Raw genomic sequence first — 25,213 nt, forward strand, 5'->3', positions numbered from 1 at the left:
CCTCTTTGAAATCTATTATATAAAGAAAAGCAAGTGTGGTATAGATACACACTGAAATACTATTAAGCCTTACAAAAGAGGAAATTTTGCAATATGCAACGACATGGGTAAACCTCGAGGACAAGTAAAATCAGTGAAATAAGCTAAGTGAAATAAGCCAATCACAGAAAGACAAATTCATGGGATCAAATAGTGGAAAGGTGGTTGTTAGGGGTTAGGGGAGCTACTAATAATGGGCATAAAGTTTCAGAGGAGATGAATAAGCTATAGAGATCTGCAGTACATCATACCTATAATCAACAACAATGCATTGTACACTTAAGAATTTAGTAACAGAGTAGATTTCTTGTAAAGTGTTTTTTTGATAATAAAATAAAATTTTAAAAATGAAATTATTAAAGGAAAATGAATGCTTTAATGCTGAAATATAGTAGATAGTTGAGAATTTATTGAAATAAAATGGTGATGTAACCATCTAATCCAGTCTTCTTTTCACTTTACATCCAAATCCCATAGAGCAAATATTCTGGGGATGTAATTGTGGTGCCTTTTTAAAATATTCAATAATAGCATTGCTAAGTTGATACTATTTGTACATTTAAATAGAGGAAATATTAGGACTCCCAAAGATCAAAGCTGCTCTTAAGGAATAAAAATGTAACCATTGTGGATGTTTAAAAAGAGTTGATGCAGATTCTGGAGGCAATTTTCAGAGTTCTAAGCATGTAATGAATAATGTCAACACCATGGAACTAAGTGTATAAACCTCAAGGTGACTCATTTGAAAAGGACAGTACTCATTTGATGGATGGACACATTTCCCCTAGTTTTTGGGATTGCATTTGCCTTTACGTTCATGGCTGATTTCTCAAGTGGTTGTAGCAAAACACTAGAGAGGGAGGTTTGGGACCATGCTGAGGCATCTATTTGCTCTGCTGGAAAAGAACTGAATTAGAGTGATCAATAGAAGAGTCAGAACCATGACCTTGCTTCTGGAAACCTGCTTCTTTATCTTCCCATAACCAGATCCTTTCATCATCAAAGCCTAGATGACATGTCACCTCTTCTTCTATTTATTTACTCATTCATTCATTTATTTTACCCCTCCTCCTCCCATTCAGTAACTCTGAGCATTTGCTATGAGCCAGCACTGTTCCTGGCACAAGGAATTACCAGAAAGCCAGAGGGAAATGGTCTCTGCCATCAGATGGCTAATTGGACTCTATATTTCTCTTAAGGCAATTTGGTTATTTGGACATATCACATTTTCCTACAAGACAGTGAATGTTTGATGTCAGTATCATATCACAATGTTTTACAAATAAAGGACAACTGATATATGATGAATAAATGAATGGACACGTGAGTGAATAAGTGAGTGAATGAACCAATCTTTTCTGAGTATTATAACAATTTTTTTTTACCTTTCTGAAATTGCAACCCAACCTCCATCATTATGGGTTGGAGTCACATAAAATACTTGGGCACTGAGAAAGCCATTACAATGGAATTTACAAAACAAAACATTCAAAAGTACTTATGTGGAATAATAGAATATATTTTTATAACCTCACATAATTGAATCAGGATTGGAAAAATGACTACAAATGCAGGATGATATATTTACCGAATAGACTTAATACCTATTAAGAAGAGACCATTAATGGATATTAGGAAAGACTATCATTTTATATAATAGTGGCAGAGGAAGTTTTTCAACTTCCCTAAATACTTCTTTATGCCAAATAATGACTCAATGCAGCATAGATTAGAAATTATCTGTATACTTTGTTTACTTTAGAAAATAGTTTTCTTACATGTATGTAAACTAGCTTTGAGGAAAGAGTGAAATACTTTTATAGTCTACCCTTTCAAAAGGACAAGAAGTTTAGCATGCATGGATTCCCTTTACACTTCTTCCTTCTCTAACTCCCATGTTGACATCTTATGGAATTTTATTTTCAGTTTGTTTCTTTAACACATATACACATGCCAACTGATTTGAATTTAGTGATCTTTTTTTATTACTCTCGTACCATGTTTCTTGTTCATTACTTCCTCCCATATTTATTTTTCTTCTTGCTGAAATACATAATCTATTAATTCTTTCCAAGTAGATGGATGGTAAACTTTCGGAGGTCTTACATCCTTAATTTGTGAAAGCAGCTGAGTGGTTGAATTTATTACACTGATGGCAAGATTTAGGCCTCCTTACCAATCCTACTGAATCCAACAGGCGTCTTCAAACTTTTTAAAGTGGGGGCCAGATCACAGTCCCTCAGAGAGCTGGAGGGCCGGACTATATGAACTACTAATTCCTACTGTAACACCTCAGCTGCGCTCACTGCCCAAAAAACCTGGCGCCGGATCAGACTCCTCTGCGGGCCGCATGTGGCCCGCGGGCCGTAGTTTGAAGACGCCTGATTAGATGCTGACACCATAGCTCCAGTCCCCAAAATTTGCCTTATGACAAATACAGCTTAAGTTTCCCATCCATTCCGAGAACTGGAACAGTGAAAATTTTTCAGAATATAATGGAACTTTGACCTTCATCAGCTTAACATATGAATTCTGTAGGCTGTCTGCTCTGTAGTGGAACAGCTATCTTGTGCTGTATTTTTGTGATGGTCTTAGTAAAGGCTTAAGCTAACGGCTTTTAGCTGGTTTTTCTTTCACAAATTCATCCTTGTTACTAAATGATAGCTTGGCTAAATATTATTTTCCCCAAGAATTTTTAGATTTTGTTTCCTTAACTCATGGCACCCAGTGTTGCTGCTAAGTCTGTCTGTTCTTCAGAGGTCATTTCCCTCCCCAGGTTCCCACCTTTTTCTGCAGCCTCCCGCAGTTTCCTGCCAAGTCCATGCTTGACCACTGTGGCTTCCAGGGTGCTGTACTTTGTCATATTTAAATGTATCTTACATAATAAAAGCCTAATATACTAAGTGTCTGGTTGACCTGTTGGCCTTTCAAACAAAATCAAAGCATAATATGCTAATGATACACTAAGACCACTCAACTGCTATGACGTGCACTGATCATCAGGGGACAGACACTCTAACTGGGATCTGGCTGATCAGGACTGAGTGAGATGGGCTGGACAAACCCTGGAGCCCTCCTGCAGTTCCTCCCTGGCTTGCCAACCTCCCATGTCCCTCCCTGGTCCCTATCATGCACCTGTGGGGTCCCTTGGCCTGGCCTGCACCCTTTTGCAATCTGGGACCTTTAGGGGGGATGTCAGAGAGCTGGTTTTGGCCCAATCCCGCAGGCCAGGCCAAGGGACCCCATTGGTGCCTAAATTTGTGCACTGGGCCTCTAGTTGTGTTATAAGGAAAATGAACTTGTTAGAATTTTTAAAATAAGTTATTCACTTAAGGACAGAAAGGTTAAAATGTGTTTTAGCTTCTCAGTCCCACAGATGGTTTTAATATTGATTCAGGCTAACCTCTTGGAGTTTGATTACACTGAACCATGCTTAGACTGAGTTGTTTTTAACCTCATCAATATTTTACACTCCCTGTGCAATCAGAAAACAGTTCCAAAGACACTTATCAATACGTCCCCTTAAATAAATATATGAGAGCCCCTCTCTCTATGTATTCCCAAAGCCCAAGTTTTTGCTGGAGAGTGCTGTGGGTGTTAGCAATTCCCCGGCTCTCCTTAGACATGGTGGATAGGGGCTTTTGCCTTTGTTATGGGGTGATATCATGTTACCAGCCCCTCCCTCCATCTTTCTATCATCTTCTGATAACCTTTGTGAGAATTTCATTGGATGTCTTCATTCTAGTGAGATTCACACACTGGAGAACTCATACCTAGGACCCAATCAGGGCTGAAAAGGTAGTGTGCACAGTTGTGTTACCCAACAAGGAAATAGCCAGGAAAATGTATCTTCCAAGTAGATCAGTATCCTCTTTGTAAAAGGGAATCATTGGCATGTACTGTATAAACAGAACTTAGGCTTTACTCTTTGGATTCCAAAATGGAATTGTTTTCTCTATGAATGATATGCCAAATGACTGAGCCATAAAGAAACACGTGTGTGTGTGTGTGTGTGTGTGTGTGTGTGTCTGAGAGAGAGAGGGAAACTGAGATTATATTTTAGTTGTTTTCTTTAAGAAAAAGAAATTTAGCCCTAGCCAGTCTGCCTCAATAGATAAAGTGTAGGCCTGTGGACTGAATGGTCATGGGTCCTATCTGGTCAGGGCACATGCTGGAAGCAACTAGTCGATGTGTCTCTCTCATATTAGTGTTTCTCTCTTTCTGTCTCTCCCTCTCCCTTCCACTCTATCTATAAATCAAAGGAAAAAATATCCTCTGGTTAACAAAAAAAAAAAAAAAAAAGTAAACTTGTGTTTCATTATTTGTCAGCCAAGCAGCTTTGCACACATTTCATCTACTAAAAGAATGGTTGCTTGATTGACCTAAATGTTAATGAAAGAATAGCCAGTTCTTTCAAGATATTTCTTCTTTTATTTAAAATGTCAACTATCACAACACATTACACAATGAAATGATGACCTTAGAATCACATGAAAACTTTTTAAAACATTTCTATATAGTCACAAAACATAAAACATGCTTCAGGGATACAAATATAGTTTGTACATTTTCACCATAAAAACAAATGGAGCAGCACAGGCCTATCTGTGAACTTTCTTTCTTTCAGCAGGAGCTGATGTGATTACTTCGAGGGAACAAAAACGATTTCTTTCTTTGGAGACGATATTGTTGACAGGTCTTTACAATTTCACTGGACACTGTGCTTTGTTGAGAAATTACTACTGATTCTATTTCTGAGGGAATCATCATATTAGAATTATAATACCCTTTTACAACACATTTTGGCACAATATGAAAAATAAACACTTCGTTGAGTTTTTCACTCAAAACATTATTATTATTATTGTTGTTATTATTATTAAATAATTATTCCGCATAGTGCACTTCTCATTTTTTTTTTTTTTACCTCTTATTGACCATTGACACAAATGAAGCTCAGTAAACACATTAGGTAGTTTATTTACGTCTTCTTTCATAATTCTGCATCGCATCCCTTTCGTAAGCCACTGAGAACAAAGAGAAGAGAAAGGGTTCTTTAAGAGGATGCATGGAGGGAATGCAAGTTCCAGGCACACATAATGACTTTTTCAAACTGCATAATGACTATTTCCCTCCGTTGAAATATTTCCAAGAGGTTTATTTGCACATCTTCCAATCTTGCCTCACTTTCTATCCTGACTGAAAGTGACCTAACCACAGAATGAATGGTAACTTTAGTCGATTGTCATATATTTGGTTTTCCAAAAGCAAACTTCCACAATATATTGTAGTGTTGATTCTCAGCAGTGTTCTCAAACAGTGGCAGGCACCCCGGATGATTTATAGAAAGGACAGTGCCTACATTAACCAGAAATAGTCATCGGATGAAAGCAAAATGTGAAACTTATTCTAGGACAGAATCAACAAACTATAGGCCCTGGGCCGAATGCAGCCCACCACCTTTTCTTGTAAATAACATTTTACTAAACCCTGGCGCCAGCCATCCGTTTATAGATTGTCTATGGCCACTTAGCATTACAACGGCAGATTTGAGTAGTTGTTACAGAGATTGCGTGGCTCACAAAACCTAAAATATTTACTGTGTGGCTCTTCAGAGAAAAAGTTTGCTGTTTCTCGATACAGACATAACTTATGCTGTGAGAGTCTCTTCCTGTCTCGTGGGTGCCTCCCAATCTCCTTGAGACTAGAAACAGCCTCATAGTCCTTAGGTAGGGCTTATGTGCCATCTAAACACAACACAGTTTAACTTACCTCCTAGCACTCTAATGTCCTGTGAAAGGTTAATCACTGCTTTTAAAAGGACTTACCATATACCTACAAGTAATTTAAGTACATTGACTATCTGGACTTAAAAAGGTCAAAATTAAACATAACATAATATATAAATGTTGTAATGTGACATATTGTATACTAGTATAATTTCAAAGGGTTCGGTAACCACAAAAGGGTAAAGATCAGATTGATATGATCAAAATACTCAAGTATACTTTCCATCATTTTAACTAATACTTTATACACTTAGATTTACATCATAGAGCACTACTATGCTTTTAAAAATTCAGCATGCCCTGTTTAAAATATTACATTTAAATGGAAATAGCAGAAACCACTGGGAAAGATATGTAGAACCCCTAGGTGTTACTACAAACGCTTTTCCCAGTGAGAAGGATCTGTGGAGAGAAAAGGGAAGTCCAGTGTCCAGTTATCACTTCCCCTTCAACACGGGGCAAAAGATTGTTTTATGTCAGTCATGTATGCATTTCTGGGGTAGAATAGGCTGAGCCCCAAACTGGGCAGTTCTGAAGGAAGGAAACAGTTCATGCCTCACCCTGGCGTGCTCATATGAGGAGGACGGTAACTGACACAGGCTCACTTCCTGGCCAGCTGCAGGTGACATGACGCCGTTCCTCAGAGAAGTGAGGAGAATGCTAACGTGAGTTAACCAAAGACAAGTGAGTAGGTTAGCTGGAACATAACGTTCTCCTAACTTCAAGCTGAGTTTCTTATCAGGTCCTTGCACCCTCTGAAGCCATAGGCAAACTTTTGTGTGTCTGAGATGAGGAGGGTTTCTCTGGGAAGGGGGTTTCTAGATTTTTCTAGCTTGTCGAAGGGGTTTGTGACTACAAAAGGCTGTAGGAGCCTAAAAAAACTTTACCTCAACTGAGTTTATGAAAAGATCTCTGATTGAGTGTGGATTACTTTTTTGCTCATTTTTCCCTTTTATATTTCTTAACTAAAGTGAAGGAACAAAGATTTATTTATAAATTAATTCAGATTCATTACAGTGATTCTATTTATTACTTATAATACACTATTACTTTTGGTGCATCTAATCTGTTCTAAATTGTATAGTACCTATATCATTTGTGCTGTTAAGCATGTTCTAAAACTTGTATCATTTCTGGAAATGGAGAATTGAAGTCTAATATGATTATCACAAAAACCACCGCTATATAAGGACTACTGATACGAATTCTAGTGGCTTAAATTTATATTCCATTTCCAAAAGCCAGGAGACAGTGTATATTAACAAAACAATTTTAATTTTTTTATGAGGTGGATTGGTAGTGTCTTTAAAATTTAACCTTGAGCAATCCCAACATTACTGATGAAGAAATACAAACATAGTCATCTAAATTTGGAAGGTAGAGGACCAATATAAATACTAGCAGACACCATTTTTTGCATGACTTTCCAGAAAAATAAGAATTAAAGCAGCATACCTTAGCTACAGATTTTCTAGAAATTAGAAATATTCTAGATGGATAAGACAGCTGCTGATTACTTTCTGATTAATTATATGGTTAGTATTTTAATTCCACTTTTATTCCATGTACAGTGAAGAGAATTTGAATAGTTTTCCTAAGAAACCCAAACCAAGGACTGTAAGGCCTGCATGTGCATAACAACAAGTCAGTCTTAGGAAAATGCCATAGGGGTTATTTGACCTTGGAAATATGGTGATGAGTTTGTTTTCAGATATAAGCATGTGGCATTTACATAGAAAATAAAAACAAAAGAGAAGAAAGGAAGCATGCAGCCTTTACATCAAGTGAAAGAGCTGTCCAGAATTAAAATGGGTTTTGAGAATTATGGCATCCCTTCTTTCTGAGAGCCTTGTAGGCAAGACTGATTGTGTGTATCTCTAGGATGATTTGATTATATTATTTTGTGAAGGCATGGGAATGGATTATAAAACTCTCAAACATCCATTGGGATGTTTTAGAGTTTGAGTTTTTATAGCTTCATTAAGAGCAAATAATTTGTATAAATAATTTTATTTTGTTTCTTTGTTTTGTGTTGGAAAACTGCCAAGTGTGATGTCTTGTAAGACTTGTAAATTAACTTGTTAACAAGTGAAAATTGGTCTTATTTTCTGCATTCCCCACACCCTTAGTTCAGTAAGCTTAAATGTGATTTATATGACAGATATGAGAGAAAGAGTATTAGACTAGCCCAAAGATTCAGGTTAGGTAATAATTAAATGGGACAGACACTGGTAAGACTGGTGGTTTGAGAGAGGTTGATATTGTGGTGATATTAACTTAGCTATAAACCCATTCTCAGATTTATTTATGAAAATTAGAATTTTTCACCATAAATACTTATTTTAAGTTCATTTTTAAAAATAATTTGAAAACTATGCCTTAGAAAAAAAATAATGTAAGTAGATTTAAAATACTGTCTATTTTCAGTCATGATTTTATACATACCAGAATTTAAAGCTCTTTTGCCCATTAGTCCATAAAAGGCATCTGCTCTATGTCCTGGAAAAATACATTTAGGGGTATTTTAACATGTATATCTTTGATGAAATAAACTATTATAATTAGTATCAAAAAAGCAATCTTCTAAATATATTCTCATATAATAAATATGTGTCTATATCAAGTTTTGATGAGTCAAAAAAAACTCTTAATAATTTTTATAAATGATACTAAAATACTAAATGAAATACTCAATTCTACATCTAAATATTAGCAAGTACTCTTTATTCATATTATATTTTATCTGTTTACATATACAAACTTTTAAATATTGTTGCTATTGAAGCTAGCTTTGATTTTTAGGAAGTTGATTTCACATTTGTGTGACAGGGAAATATCCAAACCTATTTCCTCTCATTACTGAATAGATTGTATTCCTCAGGAACTGAGCCTTAGTTAAGTCAGATCCCTACACCTAATAATTACAAACTTCTCAAAGGTTACCCTTTCTACTTTATTGGATTTTAAATAATACTCCTTTTGAAAAGTATGTCAGTTTTGACATTCATAGAGTGCATTTATTTTCATTACATAGAATTCTGCTGTATATAATTCCTTTGAAAGCCAACTCCGTAGGAAGTAAATATGATTTATTTAGTGTCAAGATGGAGCCTCTGGAAAAGATGACTTTCACTAGAGTGAGAGAATGTCCCTTGGTTTACTAGTTGAAAATAGGGCTGCTCTCTTAATGTGGCCTACTCTGCTTACCCAGGACACTAAAACCCAAGCTAGCAACTAAGTGCACAGTACAATTAAGATGAACCCTGGGACTGCCTGTCAACTCTGGTTCCATTACCTGGGAAACTGGGAGCTAATGACCATAGAGTGTCACAATTTTACCATCTTGATTGCCCTAAGAAATGTCCACTGTGCTTTGATAGATTGAGGTTTCCCATTCAGTTATGAAATAAAAAAACAGCATTTCCACCTTTACCTTTAGTAAGGATTATCTACTCAGACTTTCACTGGAGCCCCTTGGCTGCTAGATCACCATTATAAGTGACATCATTATGGCATCCAGCAGACCCAACTGAGTTAGAAGATACCTATCAATATTTAGTTTTGATTTTGTTTTGCAGTGGAAATGGTGCTTGTGTGGTCTGGAGGGATAATGTGTGCTGGATTTTTACCCCAGAATTGAAATTCTGAGCTAAACTGACAATTTGTAGTAGTTAAAGGAGTTTGGAAGTGGGGGGGGGGGGGGGCAGCTTAAAACAACAACAGATATTTATTATCTCACACTGTCTGTGGGTCAGAAATTCAGCAGAAGTTCTGTATCATTTTGAAAGCATGATATGTCTAATGTATCATCTTGAAAGCATGATATGTCTAAACCCATAGAACTTTAAACAATCATGTTCTGGATGAAATATAATGCATCTCTTACATTCATATATTGTTTCAGTAAAACACATTAAGGCCAAACTTATAACAGGAAATAAGTTAAGGTATTATATAAAGTGGAATTCAATCAACATTTGTATTTGATAAAAGTCAAAATAATTTTGAACTTACTTTTTTTATTAGAGAACTGGGCATATCCTATAGGAAAGAAAAATAGAGGAATCCTCTTACCTTATAAGGAAAAATATAAAGTGAGGTTTAAAATATGTAACATTTCCCATTCATATACTACCTGAGGACTATAGCAGAAACACACATTATTGATAATATAAATAAAATCTTAATAGAAAACAATTTTTAAGTGCTTTTTATGGGTTACAGATTCCAATCGAGGACTGTGAGACTCCCGAGGCCTGGTAGTAATTGTTAGGCGATGCCACATCTGTTTCCCTATAAGAAGCACATACTCAACAACAGAAACTGATGAACAAAAATAGATCCAGAGACACAGAAGCATCAAGCATACCTTCAAACCTCAGAAGGGAGGCAGGGGGTAAGAGATCAACCAAAGGACTTGTATGCATGCATATAAACATAACCAACAGACACAGACAGTAGTGGGGTGAGGGCATGTGCTGGGGAGGTGGGAATGACGGGGGAGGGGGGGCAGGTGAGGAAGGAGACATACAAAATACTTTCAACAATAAAGAATTTTTTTTAAAGTACATATTCAAGGAGGGCCACCCACTGATGCAAATACATCTCTTAATTAAACAGGCATAATCAAGGATCTGTATCTCAGTCCATAAGAGACTCCACTTTCCCAAATGTGCATTCACAATAGTAAAATAGAGATGTGTAGAAACGTTTACCATCAAGAGCCTTTAACAGGGTCACTTGTTTTGCAATTGAGGAATTTAACTAGAAACAACTGACTTTTTTACAGAGTCCACTGATGATACGATGCATTCAAGTAAACAATATTTCTACCGGGCGACAAGGAGCAGTTTATCATCAGCTTCCATGTGCTCTTAGAGCATTCCCAGTGCTACCTCTGGGAGGCCCCAGCCCTCTCCTGCTTTGTCAGTTCGGATCTTTAGTCCAGGAGGCTAAGGTTGGGTCCTGTCCTTGGTGGTTTGGGTCTAACACTGAGGAGTGCCTCCTTCCCTCCCCCTGCAGCCACGTGCTGTGCGTGTATTGGTGGGGTGAGGGAGATTTAACCACTCCTTTTAGGCTGGACATCTCTACTCAAAGAACAAGAGAAACTCTGGGTGCTCTGAGAATAAGCCAGCAGACCGGCTGGGTGGCCCTCGGAGACCCAGAGAGGGATGGCTACCCATCTCACCAGCATCCCGTTTGCCCATCAAGCCGAAGAACTGCTGAGGCTTGGGTCGCCGGGCGATTCTCTGCAGAAGATGCTCAACGGGCTCATCCAGCTCCTCCTGGGGGACAGACATACGGACAAACCCGGGTGTAGCAGGCTCCCCAAAACCCAATTCTTCAGGTCGCACTCCTGCCAGGGAGAACCTGGCGTTGGGACCGCCGCAGGCCAGGGCTGGGGGGCCAGCTCGGCAGGGAGACCAGAGCAGGCCGGGCTTGCCCCCGAGGGGGGCTGCGTGGGGTCCGTGGCAGGTCGCTCCCTCCCTCCACCCCACCTCGCGGAACTCGTGTCCAGCGCCACCGCCTCCCCCAAGTCCCTGCGTGTGACCAGCAGGTGAAGTCTCCAAAGCCCCGCGCTTTCGGCTCTTTGCTCGCAGCCTGGGGACCCTCCCTCACCTGCCTCTGAGCCCCCTGACTGAGTCCCATCTCCTCCGGCGGGTTTGCAGGCGCCTCCTCGCCCTAAAGGCACACAGGTATGGGCGGGGCAGGGTGACTTCGCTTTGCCAGCAACCCGCCCGGCAGCGCGACTTTCCCTGTTGGTTCCCGGGAGGCGCGCTCCCTTGCGCCAACAGCCTGCGAGCCGCCAGGTACGGGGCGACCTGCGGCCACCTTCTCGGGTCCCCAAAACCATTGTCGCGGCAGGAAGTTAGCTTTCCATCTGCCTCTCTGTCCCCAGCAGCTTGTTCCTTGCCCCGGCTTCTGCCAGGGTCTTGCGTGCCCTCCTCTGCCCCTGCCCCTGCCCAGCGTCTCCAAATGCCACGTCCTCTCGGCTGGACTAGGGTCCCCGAAATCCCCATTCCCCGGGGGTGAAACCTTGCGAGGTGCGCAGCCTGGTGAGGACCCCGGGCTCATCACGGAGGGCATTGCTGCTCCGGGAAGCTCCCGAGACCGGCGTGCCACGTTCGGGAGCGAAGTTGGCGATGGGCACAGCCCCTCGCCCGCCCGGGACCTCCGGGGTGGCGTCCATGCGTCCGCGCGCACTGGCCTCACTGGCCGCGGTTGCCGCCCGCCTGGGGCGCTCTCTTGAGGGACAGGGACAGCTCCTCGAGCTCGGGAGGAACCACGAGGACCAGCCGAGGGCCCGGGACTCACCTTGATCAGGTCGCTGTCGGTCCAGTCGGACCAGTAGTTGAGACCATCGCCGGCTCGGATTTCCTCCGCCAGCAGTTGAGTGGAGATGAGAAAGAAGACGGCCACGGCCAGGAGGATTTTCATGCTGGATTTCTGGGATGGGCAGGGAGAAGAGACCGCGGAGGGGGGAAAATGACATACATGGGGGTGTCTGGCTACCTAAGACTTGGGTCAGCAACCCTGTCTTGCCCCACAACGGAATCAAGATGGAAAAAAGCCTGTACCGTGTAGGAAAGAGAAGCAGCCCCAAAGCTTCTCAAATGCGCTTCTTCCCCGGACCCTAGTCCCTTCCAGCCCCAAACCCTCCCACCGATCCACACTTCCCAGCCAGGAGGCTCCGCAGGTGGAAGACAAAGAGGGACACCGGCAATCGGGGTGCATGTCTCCCCGCCATCCTCCGCTGTCCCCCCACTGCCCCTCGCCCCAGCCAGCCAGCCCAGCCAGCGGGCTCCCTTGGGCGCACAGCCCGGCGCGGAGAGCCCCCGGCGGGGCGCAGGCACTTACCGCGGCGGCGGGCAGACCCGCTGACCCGCAGGGACCCTGTGGCCGGTCTAAGCGCTCGCTCCGCGCTCCGTCCACACTCTCGGAGCCGCGACGGTGCAGGAGGAGGAGGAGGAGGAGATGGAGATGGAGTGCGCTCTCCGCCTGCCTGGTGCCCGCGGTATTTATCCGCCGCTCCGCGCGCCTCCAGGCCCACGTGATGCGCTCCCCACGCGACTTTTCTGCTCAATATTTAATTAGCCGCCTCCTCTCCCCTCGCTTGCGTCTGATGGAGAGTTTCCGAGACGGTCACCCGTCGTCGTGGGTGCCCGTACTATCTGGATCCAATTGGGTACGACATGACGCACTTTTAGGAAAACGGGGATCTCGCCATCCAATCCCCAGCTGCCAGTCTCCTTCCTCCTGCAGATGTGCCCGCCGCCCGCTTCTCTCCCCTCCTTCCGCACAGGGTTTCATGACACCTGAAATTACTCATCAACAGAGAGCACTGTGACTCATTTCTTGGACTTCCGAGGCAACTTTTCCGTCTCTCTTGAGATGTCAGGATAAGTTGTACTTTTCAGGATGGCCAAGTAACTTCCGGCATGAAGATATTGTCCTCGGAAATCATACTGAGAAAGAAGCACTTCAGGTTGGAGTGGGGGGGCGGGGATCGTTGTTTTCTGTTTCCACCTGCAGAGTGTCTTGTTAAGTGTTTCTGAGATACATCCTCCTCCCACATCAGCTAGCACACCTACAGTTCTTCAGCATCACAAAAGGATTTTTAGTCCCGTAGTATTCAAATGGTGGAAGCAGATTTATTTTCCATTTTGGAGAAAGGTGAATTTAAGCGTGCCATTGCACATAGAATTTTTGTGTTGGTGCCATTTTAGGATATCTTTTGTTCCAAGGTAGCCAAGACCTCTTTCTGGACACTTCCAGGAGCAGGGGCTAGAAGAGGATACACTGAGTGGCCAGGTTATTATGACCACCCATCAGTACTTCCTTGGGCCATCTTTTGCCTTTAATACTGAGGCAATTCTTCTTGGCATTGACTCCAGGAGATGTTGAAAGGTGATGCGAGGAATCTGACACCATGCCTGATGAATAGCCCTGTCCAGTTCTGAGAGATTGATGGTTGTGGAACCAGCGGCCTGATGGCTCTTTTAACTTCGTCCCACAAATGCTCCATTGGATTGAGATCTAGTGATGGTGGGAGGCACCTAAGAAAGGTAAAGTCTCCTCATGTTCTTGAAACCACTCCTGCACAACACAAGCACCGTGGTATGGCACATTGTCTTGTTGGAAGAAGCCATCTCCATTGGGATACGCCATCAACATGATAGGATGAACTTGATCAGCAATGATACTTAGGTATGTTGTGCTACTCAGACATTGTTCCACACGAATTAAAGGGCCCAAATCATGCCAGGAAAACATGCCCCAAACCATAACACTGCCCTCACCAGCTTGAAGGGTTGTACTTATGTTTGTAGGGTGCATGCTTTCATGCTGTTTCTGTGAAATTCTTAGTCTGCCATCTGCATGATGCAACTGAAAACATGATTCATCGAACCACATGACTTTTTTTTTTTTTTTTTTTTCCAATGCTGGACAATCCTTGTGTACCTATGCAAATTGGAGACATTTTATCTTGGTAAATGCAGACAGCAAAAGTGTTTGAACAGGCCTTTAGCTACCATATCCCATATGATGCATGGCCAATTTGCCTACAAATGTCAGGTGGTCATAATAATCTGGCCACTCAGTGTATGTTTGTGCTTCTCTCCTACCCTTTCTTGCTAAGACTCAGAAATCAGCAAGATGGTGTAGGATGTTTACTGGGTACCACTAAAGGGTTCTACAGATCACTCACTTAAGGACTCAATAGATCATTCATAGACTTCTTTGTCTATGAAAACAAAGGATGTGAAGATGTTAATCAGGTGGTCATTAACAGTATGAAACTATTAGCCGAATAACATATCTACAGAAATCACAGCTTTTCTTGCAGACCCATGTCTTTCATCTGTAAATGAATTAAGTGACATTTGTTTCTTGGGTGGAGTCGTTTTCTCCTCTTTACTTAGTATTATATTTTTCAATTAATTCTGATGTTTTTAGTATAATGCATGAAAGAAAAAAAATTTGCAACTTACATAAACCAGTAGTTTTTTCTCTAATACTGTTGTTCTTTCTTAAGTAACTCTGCATTTGGAAATTTCCATGTATCTACTTCTTTTTTGAGGTCTAGCTTCACAACCAAGTTTTTATAACTTTTTATATGGAAAACTAGTGCCCCAGTGCATGGATTTGTGCACATTGAAAGGAAATTTATTAGTAGAAATATTTTAATATTGTTACTCTCCCTTTCTTTATAATAGAAGTGTCAACCAAATTCACAATCAACAATGACAGATCGAAACACACTTGAGCCATTGGTGCCAGCTAGAGCTTTATATGTATCTCACATGTGGGAATCAACATCTATTTTTAAATTGCCAGTGTGCCTCATGTTACTGTCAGTTGGTTGGTTGGACGGTCAGATGGACGTACAGTTGGTCACTTAGCCTTTTATATATATAGATTATAAACATACAAAAGTTGAGAGAATCATTCACTCAAAACAGTTTGTGAATTTCACTTGCAAACTCTTCATATTTCCCCTCGACCCAGGTTATTTTGAAGAAAATCCCACACATCATTTCATGCTATAAATATTTCAGCATGTCTATATAAATAATAAGGATTTCTTTAAACACATACACACACACACACACACACACACACACTCAACCATGTCATTATTCCATCTAAAGCAACATTAAATAATTCCTTATGTAAAATATCCAGTCGATGTTCAAATATTCCTTGTTTCACAAACCCCTACCCCACACAGTTTACTAGAGGAAATCAGAATTGTAATGAAGTCCATACCCTACACTTAGTTCATATATCTCTAAAATCTCTCCTAATCTATATTTCTTCTCTGTCCCACCTTCCCTTCCTACCACCCTTTGCAGTTGATGGCTAAAACTAATCAGTAAAATGTACTACATTCTGGAGTTGGCTGATTGCCTCCTAATGGTTTCTTTTAACTTGTTCCTCTGTCCTATTTCCTGATAATTGGTATACGGAACATGGGAACTTCATCCCATGTAAATTCAACTTTTCTGACAAGGCTAGTTTACATGTGTCAGTAGGAAGCACATGATATCTGATTGTTTCTCCCTTTGAGATGTTAGCAGCCATTGATGATCATTTTCTAGATTCATTAATTAACTCATTAGTACTTTCAAATAATGTTATCCTGATTTTATTTGGTAGGTAGACTATTTCTTGCATATAAAGATAAACTTTTTTCCCCCAACAACTATTTAATTATTTCAAGACATGACACATATAAGAAAGATGGAATATACGCTTGGATACTTCCCTTTACTGATTTTAAAAATAGGTTGGTAAATTAACACATTAAAATATGGTCCTTCCTCCCCCCCCACCCCCCAATTTTTGGATTATTATGAACTCATGGATTTAAAAACATTTGAAGTATTTCAGTACTTCAAAGGAAGACAGAAGCAGGTTTTCTAACCAATGCTCCAATTATCCTATTTCTTGGCCAGTGGGTGGCATTTCAATTGGCTCCTGAGACTTTGACATGCTTTAGCTAGGCTTTATTGTTATTGTTGTTGTTGTTGTTTTTGTTTGTTTGTTTTTTGTAAGACAAGACATTCCAGGTTTAAGCTGTGTACTTTCTATCTCAGACCTGCAGTTTGTACTTAAGGAGCTCTCATTCCCTTTGAATTAGAAATGATAATTAGAGATTATAATCTGGGCTTTGTGGGTGCACATTGCTACTGAGTTCTTTATATTTCAAGACCAATAAATAGAGCTGAAAATGTGTGTGTGTATGTAAAATTATGAATGTACTAAAGGCCCAGTGCATGAAATTCGTGCATGGGGGAGGTGTCCCCTCAGCTCAGCCTTCACCCTCTCTAATCTGGGACCCCTCAGGGGACGTCTGACTGCTGGGTTAGGCCCGATCCCAGACATCCCTCTCATAATCCAGGACTGCTGGCTCCTAATCACTCACCTGCCTGCCTGCCCGGTCATCCCTAACTCTTCCTCCTCCCCCCCACTGGAATGATCACCCCTCACTGCCTTTGCATGCTGACCTGATTGCCTCTAACTTCCCCCCCTGCCAACCTGATGACCCTTCACTGCCTCTGCATGTTGGCTTGATTGCCCTTCACTCTCTCTGCGTGCCAGACTGATCACCCCAAACTGCTCCCTCCCTGCCAACCTGGTCACCTCTAACTGCCCCTCACCCCTTGCTGGTCTGGTCGCTTCACGCAGCCTGCTTATTCAGTCATTTGATTGTCCCTCACTAACCCCCTGCTGGCCTGGTTGCCCCACACAGCCTGCTTGTTCAGTCGTTTGGTCCTCCCTCACTAACCCTCCTGCCAGCCTGGTCATAGGCAGCCATCTTATGAGGGTGTGATGGTCAATTTGCATAATACTTCTTTGTTATATAGAATACTGACACTTTATATTCAAATCTGGACAATGTAGGGGCTTTCTTTGACATCTTCTGTTTTGTATCATTTTCTAACATGTCAAAAAATTCTGGTTCCTGGTGACATTAACGTGATTATTCATTTGTTTTATCACAATACACAATGCCAATTTGACCAACAATATTATTATTAGAAACAGAGTAAGAACTTTTATTTGCAAGTTTTTTTTATTTATTTTTAAGATATGTCATACTTGGTATGTTTAGTCAATTTACTATGTTTTAAAGTCTCTTTATAAGTTCTTTTCTTCATGGTTATGCTACCAAGTCTTAGTTGCACAGGTTTATTTGCTTATTTTGGTCTCAAGTTTTAGGGAATGCTTTTTAATTTTAATTTAAGTTTAGAATTATGTAAAATACTGCTTCCAAGCTCAAATACTCAAAACTTAATGCACTCAAAGTTTAGGAAAATGAGCACTCAAACTTTCTTACAGCTCTCCTTCCCCCACCACTTCCTTGTAGTTATGTGATTGTTTTAACATTATTTGGGTTATAATATATTTTTATTGATTTCAGATAGGAAGCAAGATAGAGAGATAGAAACATCAATGATGAAAGAGAATCATTGATCAGCTGCCCCCTGCATGCCACCGACTGGGGGTCAAGCCCACAACCTGAGCATATGCCCTTAACCGGAATTGAACCCCAGACCCTTTAGGCCACAGGCTGACGCCCTATCCATTGAGCCAAATCAGCTAGGGTTCACATTTAGTTTTGCTCCCATGCTTTCATTAGTTGTTTACTATTTATTTAAACAGATGTATTGCTCACTACCAGTTCTTTAACTTAGCTTTTCCATTCTTGAGTTTATTTTTAGTTATCTTTTATTTGGTTAGATGGCATTGTCAAGCACATAATTTTTCCTTTTAGAAGAAATTATACATATTGTGTTTCCTGAGTTCTTTCATGCTTGTGAATATATGTCAATGACTTTTAAGCTCAAGTGACATCTAGGTTAGTTATATTTTAAAATTAAATTTCATTTTTCTCAGGACATTGCTCCATTGTGGACGTTGCTCCATTGTCTGTGGAATTGAGTGTTATGGAGAATTCTGAGGTGGGACAATTTTTTTTCTGTATTTGCTGGGAAATTCTTCCTTTATTCTTGACATTCAGTAGTTTAATTAGGATATGTCTTGCTGACCATTCTTTAACTAATTTTCTTGGTGTGCCATGAACTGTTTTTGTTTTGTTTCTTCATTTGTTTCTTCATTAGGGAAGTTTTATTGTATTATGTCTTTAAACATTTCTTTGGAGTAGAAATCCCACTTCAAGAATATTATGATCTTTTTCTTTGAATTATAACATATTTTCCCATATGTACATAAATATTGTAATATGTATATCTTATGTCCATAATATTCTTCCAAGTTGCTTTAATTCTTTGCCCTTTTAACTCTTTCTTCTTTGTGTCGGTAATTCATTTTTGTCTATTTTGTATCTTGCTGTTTCTAATCTAATGTTTGCTATTTGCCGAGCAAATATATGGCTGGAAATACAGAGGTGAATGACATATAATACATGCTATCACAGAGGAATGAGCATTGTATTATGGGAGCATGGAATGAAATGTCCCTATATGGGAAGTGGTGGCATAGAATGCATTCCAGGGAGATGGAACCGCTTAAGCAAAGCCAGAGAGGTATAGATATGCACTGGCTCTCCATTGGAGAAGCTGGAACCAAGGTGGTAAATGTTGGAGGGGACAGGGACTTGGAGGTGTAAAATAAGATGAAGTCAACTGACATCAACTGTTTTTTCAGTCTAAACATCAGCAAATTCTATGCTTGTTTAGGCAGCACATATACTCAACATCAGGAAATCGTATTAGCAAGCAAAAATAACTTGATCTGGAAGAAAAGCAAAGCTCACAGCTATTGTTTTTCATTTAGTCCCTAGTGTTCTTGAATCAAAGAATTAGTTTAGTGGTTTTTTGAACTACATACGTATAGTCAAGATAACAGCCTTTAAAAAATATTTCATTAAATGTTTTCCTTCCATTGCTTCTGAGTAGCAATTAAGGAATTCACATTGTATACATTTGCCAAAAGACTGAAGTTAATCTCCTTATTCCACATGACTCTGCAGTCCTAAAACAATAAGTCAGACTAATAAGTCTACTGAAAATACTCATAATCAGATATCAGTTCTGCTAAACTGGATCCTGAAAGGTCAAAAATCCAATTAAAATTAGGTACAGTCAGTCCAATTGTCTTAACAAAATGCCAAGTTTGTAACACGTCATAAGAACACTAGTTAAAAAATCAGGTAATAAATCATTTAGACTAGATTAATGATGGGAATGTTCACAGTTAGATTCATCTGGTACCTTAAAAATAGGGAAGTATATATTTCAAAGTCAAACTGAGAAAGCCAGTTGTGGAGCCATACCTTATTCATATCTCCCTCCAGGCAGTAGTTTAAATAGTTAATGTATCAGGCAATTGACTTTGAACTTCTTGCCAGCTCAAAGTGTAGTCTATCCTGGACCCTTTCCTTCCTGATTACCTCAGGCCTGTGAACACTTTGCATTTGGCATCAACAGCCCCTCGGCTGACAATGCTTTCATTAATATCTCTAATAAATGGGTTTTGAACTTAGACTATCTGATTCCAGAGTCCATGCCCCTAGCTCTTACCCACCATGTTATCTGTATGGCTGTAGAGTTGATAGCATGAATGTGCTGAGTGTTTGGGTAGGAGGTATCTAGGGAACTAACCACCTATTCCTATTTTCTAAGCCTTATTTCAGAATCAAATTAAGTTATTATAAAATTCATTATTTGGGTTTTATTGCTCCCATTTTCTGTAAAAATATCATCACAGGTATATGGTACAATGTCTTCAACTTTAATTAGGAGTTTGGATATGAAATAGATTCTTAATATAAGACATTGCTTATGAAGATTATATATATTTTTAGCAAATAGCTAGTATGGTATGTAGTTTATTGTGATCTTAGTGTTTCTTATATAAAATACTATGAGATTTGCCTGGCTGGCTGGCATGGCTCAGTGGTTGAGGGTCAACCTATGAACCAGGAGATCATGGTTCGATTCCTGGTCAGGGCAAATGCCCACATTTCCAGCTCAATCTCCATTGTGGGGCATGCAGGAGGCAGCCAATTAATGATTCTCTCTAATCATTGATATTCTATCTCTTTCTCCCTCTCCCTTCCTCTCTGAAATAAAAATATATTAAAAGTAAAATATAATACTATGAGATTGATTTCTTTTATAATTCAGTGTATCTCTTCTGGAACACTGATATATCTCCTTATATTAGCTGGGAGCTATATAATCCAACATTTTCACCTCTTTCCCTAATTTTTATTTTATTTATCTGGACTGTCATAGAACTCACAGCTAATTTTTAGATTCAGTTGTGCTAACTTTCTAGTCTAGTCCAATTATTCAACATTTTCCTCTAATATTGGCTTTTCTCCTGCTTTTTAATTTTTTAAAAATCCTCATCAGAGGATATGTTTTTTGAATTGATTTTAGAGAGAAAGAAAGAATGGGGGAGGGAAATATCAATGTGAGAGGGAAACATTGATAGGTTGCCTCCCATATGTGCACCCTGACTGGGGATTGAACACTCAACCTAGGTATGCACCCTAACCAGGAATCAAACCTGCAACCTTTTGATGTATGGGACAACATTCCAACCAACTGAGCTACTCGATTTGGACTTTTCTAATGTTGAAATATTTAAAATTATTTTGTATCATTTATATTGTTTATTTATTGTAAACAGTCTCAAATTATATGTGTGTATATCTCTCTTCAATGGAAAGGCTTATTGTGTTTACATTTCTTACCATTTCTAATACTAATAACCCTGGACCAAGTCTTTATTATCTGTTTCTATATTATTTTAATAATTTATTAACAATTTTTCCTGACTCCTAACATATCTCTCTCTAAGTTACCTAATGCAATGCAGTTTAAAGCACAACTCTGATTTACAATATTCTGCTCTTCAAAACTTCAGTGAATTTCTATTTTTCACTAAAACAAATATAATCTTCTTAGCTCATTACTTATTAAATGTAACTTCCTTGCATTGCTTCTGCATGCCACTAAGGAATTCACATTGTATATCTTTGCCAAAAGACTGAAGGTAATCTCTTCATTCAACATCACTCTGCAGTCTTAAAACAATAAGCCAGACTAATTCTATTAATTCCCTAGTATGGACCCAACCTACCTTTTTAAACTTTCCTCCCTCTGATCTTCGTCTTTGAAAAGTGTAACTTAGTCTAACTTGACCTATGGTTAAACTAGATGCTCTGGCCAGAAACATGAGCTGAAGTGATGTCTTTTCTCATCATGCTGAGATGATAATACCCTTCCAATATCCTGCCCTGTGGAACCGTCTTTGTCATTTAATCTAGTTTCATGAGTTGGAGTCACACAGTAGTCCTTGCATCTCCTTTTTTGTCTTGAGTTGCTGTGACAATGCATTTACCCAAGGAGAATAAAGTGGGAGTCCAGAGGAATGGTTCCTTTATAAAATAACTGATAGAAAAAGGAAAGCTATGAAGACTCGTTAGTCAAAGCCACACAATAAAATCAAACCATATTTCTTAGAGATAATTTTTTATTAAAAAGTAGGGAAACATTCAAATTTAAAAACAATAAGAAATACATGTATAGATAAATGTTTGGCATACATATAAATTCCCTAATACAATATGTTTTTAGTAATGATATGCCATTATCAATGCTTCTGAGCTTTTACCCTGATCTTCCCATTTAGATAAAACTTTACCATTAAGGATTGCAGAGCTGATCAGAACAATTTCATGGGAAGGTTTCAGAAATGTTTGCTTTATAATCAGATGTCTATTTTTATACTGACAATTTTAATGTGTTGAAAGCCATGTATAAAGTGAATTAATTGATTTATGAGTTATGAAATCTTAAGAGCCCATCAATCTCTGAAAGGAACAATAAATACATGAAGGAAAGTATGTCAAGATACTCTGGTAAAATAACTGGTTTAAATTTCAGTAAAAATGGGAATGAAGAGAGAGCTTAAAAGTTGTTAGTGGGAAGTTTTGTCCACTTGGATATGAGGAGATCTGATTTATAAGATGGGAGAAAGCCTGGGAGACGTCCCTAAACTTTGATAATGATTTTCATAGACTGTAACAGAATTTTAAAGAAATTGTAAGTTCATGTCTTGGAGAATATATAGTACTACATGTTTGTGATCATCTTCAAAGTTTAAAGGAAAGCTGAAGCCACTAATGCATAAACCATGGAGAAGTCTGGTATTTCAGTCTTGATGCTTATTCTATAAACAGGAAGTAGCAAAGCATGCAGCCTTCCACTCTGCTTGATGTATATAGGTCATGAATTGCTGTTAGTAATGTATAAAAATTAGTCATAAAGCTACCCCAATCATAGCCTTATCCTGGATGCAATTAGTTGGAGTAATAATTTATATAAAATAATAACTTATTATTCTACATCTCTGTTAGGAATAAGAAAAACCAATAGAATTATGGGTAAAAGGATTTTTAATCATAAGGAAGTAATTTAAATAAAGATTCAACTGAATTCAAGAGACCTGGCATTGCTTCTTCCAAAATAGGCAAATGGCATTACCAGTAACTAGGAATTCAGAGAAACATTTACAAGTTTATTGCCAGTCTCTTCCATTTACTTCAATTTGGATTCTTCCAAATGAAGTGGTAGGCAAACTGTGGCTCGCGAGCCGCTCTGTTGACAAATGAGTTTGCTGACCACTGACCTAGACTCTCAGTTCCAATAATTGCAGGCTGTTATTGTTCCTTGGGATTAAGCCTCTATCCCGGTGGTCTGCAAACTCATTGGTCAACAGAGTGGCAAACAGCTGTGGTTCTTGAGCCGCAGTTTGCCACCACTGTTCTAGGGTATCAATTAGAAGAAGATTTCTGGGAGCAGAAAGTCCAGTTATGTCTAGTCTTTAAAATTTGTCCCATTCAATTTTGTTCCTCAAACATCTCTTAAGTATGTACTAAGCATACAGAAGAAAAATCACTTCAATTACTCTATCAATTCTAGTTTAATGGGCTATTGCTATTTTTAGCCATACATTGCATAGGCGTTTTAAAACTTTGAGATTCATAGGTGACTAATGCATATATACTTACCATCAATTAGAGGTTGTAAGAATATAGATAGTGGAATGAAACACAGATGTTTAAGTAATAGGGACTTGGTTTATAGACTTTTAAAGTCATATACTGTTTGATCTTGGGAGTATAACTTAACATCAGATTCTGTGTGTGTGTGTGTGTGTGTGTGTGTGTGTGTACTTAATATACCTACATTGTAAGGTTTTTATGATGATAATGTAAAATCATATAAAACGCATAGTAAATAGCCTGGAAAATGATAGACAGTAAATTGCAATCAGGATTATAACATTGTTATTCACTCTAAATGCAGTATTCAAGTGTTTCAAGGGAAATGTAATACTTCACTGAGAGACAGACATTGGTAAGGAGGATATTTCTAGGGAGCAGTTAGCTCTTTACATGTAAATGAAATTCACTTACTCAAAACTAAATTTATGTACAGCATATTCAATGTACCTTTACTTTTCTTATTAGATATATAAGATTGCAATACTGGCCTATATTTTGTGAATATAGGCTAAGTTTAGATAACATAATTAAGGCATAGCTCACTTTAAACAAACTGGGATGCAGAAAGAAACAGTATCAACTGCCCAAAGAGGCTGGGCCATATAAAATCAAGAATAGTGACAATAATAATAGTTATTTTCATTGAGTGCTTACCAATCACCAGGTTTATGCTGTCTTATTTAATTTACTAGATATACCAGTTAATAATGCAGATTTTTTTCAATAGATGGAGTTACACATAAGTTGATATATATGTGATTTGATATTTTGTTATATTGACAGCAAGCTTCAAAACTTCATGTGTCAAATTTGCTGAAGGTGTTAACATCATAGATATTTTTACACTTAAAAATGTTGAATTTCATGCCAAAAAAAGGAGCATTTGCAGGAAGTTTTAATTCATTACTTTATTTTGAAGAAAAAGTTATTGTATACTTTGGGAAGCTTATGGTGAACATGCTCCATCTCAAGATACTTGTGAACGCTGGTTTAAATGCTTTAAAAATGATAATTTCAATGTGAAAGAAATCAGGTCAACTGAAAAAGTTTGAAGACCAACAATTACAAGCATTATTGGATGAAGATATGTGTCAAACTAAAAAATAACTTACAGAAAGATTAAATATTGCTCAGCAAACAATTTTTGATCACTTACAAGCAATGGGAAAGATTTTTAAAGGAAGGAAATGGGTGCCACATCAACTGAATGAAAGACAAATGGAAAACTGAAAAGTCACCAGTAAAATGTTGTTCAATGGCATGAAAGAAACTCTTTTATGCATTGAATTGTGACTGGCGATGAAAAGTGGATTTATTTTGAGAGTCCCAAATGCACAAAATCATAGGTTGATCCAGGTCAACAACCAACATGGACTGCAGGGCCAAATTGCTTTGGAAAGAAGACAATACTTTGTGTTTGGTGGTATCAGGAAGATGGGGTGGATTATGAGCTTCTAAAACCAGGTAAAACAGTTAATACTGATCACTACAGACAACAAATAATCAATTGAACCACACTTTGTTCACACAGAATGTGTCAGAAGACATGGCAAAGTAATTTTGCTTCATGATGACACACCATCACACACTTCAAAACCAGTTAAAGGCACGTTAAAAGATCTTATCTGGAAGGTATTAACTCACCCGCCGTATTCACCAGACCTTACTCCTTAAGATTCCTACTTGTTCTGATCAATGGCGCACACAATTTCTGAGCAGCACTTTGAAATGCACAAATAATTGGAGAATTGGGTCTCTGAATGGTTTGCCTCAAGAAAAAGAAAAGTTCTATTGAGGTGGTATCCACAAATTACCTGAAAGATGGGGGAAATGT

General features: G+C 39.0%; 1 protein-coding gene across 3 annotated transcripts; it reads right to left on the minus strand.

The window, feature by feature from the left end:
* Nucleotides 1–4,450: 4,450 nt before the first annotated feature.
* On the minus strand, nt 4,451–13,029 carry TAC1 (tachykinin precursor 1). 3 transcript variants are annotated; one of them, XM_045578413.1, is made up of 6 exons: nt 12,687–13,006; nt 12,144–12,275; nt 11,017–11,113; nt 9,843–9,869; nt 8,274–8,327; nt 4,451–5,066 (listed from the first exon to the last, which is right to left on the minus strand). In XM_045578413.1, exons 2-6 carry the CDS (start codon nt 12,264–12,266, stop codon nt 5,017–5,019), a joined length of 351 nt encoding a protein of 116 aa, XP_045434369.1. In that variant the 5' UTR covers nt 12,267–12,275; nt 12,687–13,006; the 3' UTR covers nt 4,451–5,016. The 3 variants fall into 3 exon arrangements, with proteins under 3 accessions (XP_045434369.1, XP_036285247.1, XP_036285248.1); XM_036429354.2 differs by having other exon boundaries at nt 12,690–13,001; XM_036429355.2 differs by lacking the exon at nt 8,274–8,327 and having other exon boundaries at nt 12,690–13,029.
* Nucleotides 13,030–25,213: the final 12,184 nt, after the last annotated feature.

This window comes from Pipistrellus kuhlii, unplaced genomic scaffold (genome assembly GCF_014108245.1).
Source record: "Pipistrellus kuhlii isolate mPipKuh1 unplaced genomic scaffold, mPipKuh1.p scaffold_m20_p_10, whole genome shotgun sequence".
Taxonomy (NCBI): Eukaryota; Metazoa; Chordata; class Mammalia; order Chiroptera; family Vespertilionidae; genus Pipistrellus; species Pipistrellus kuhlii.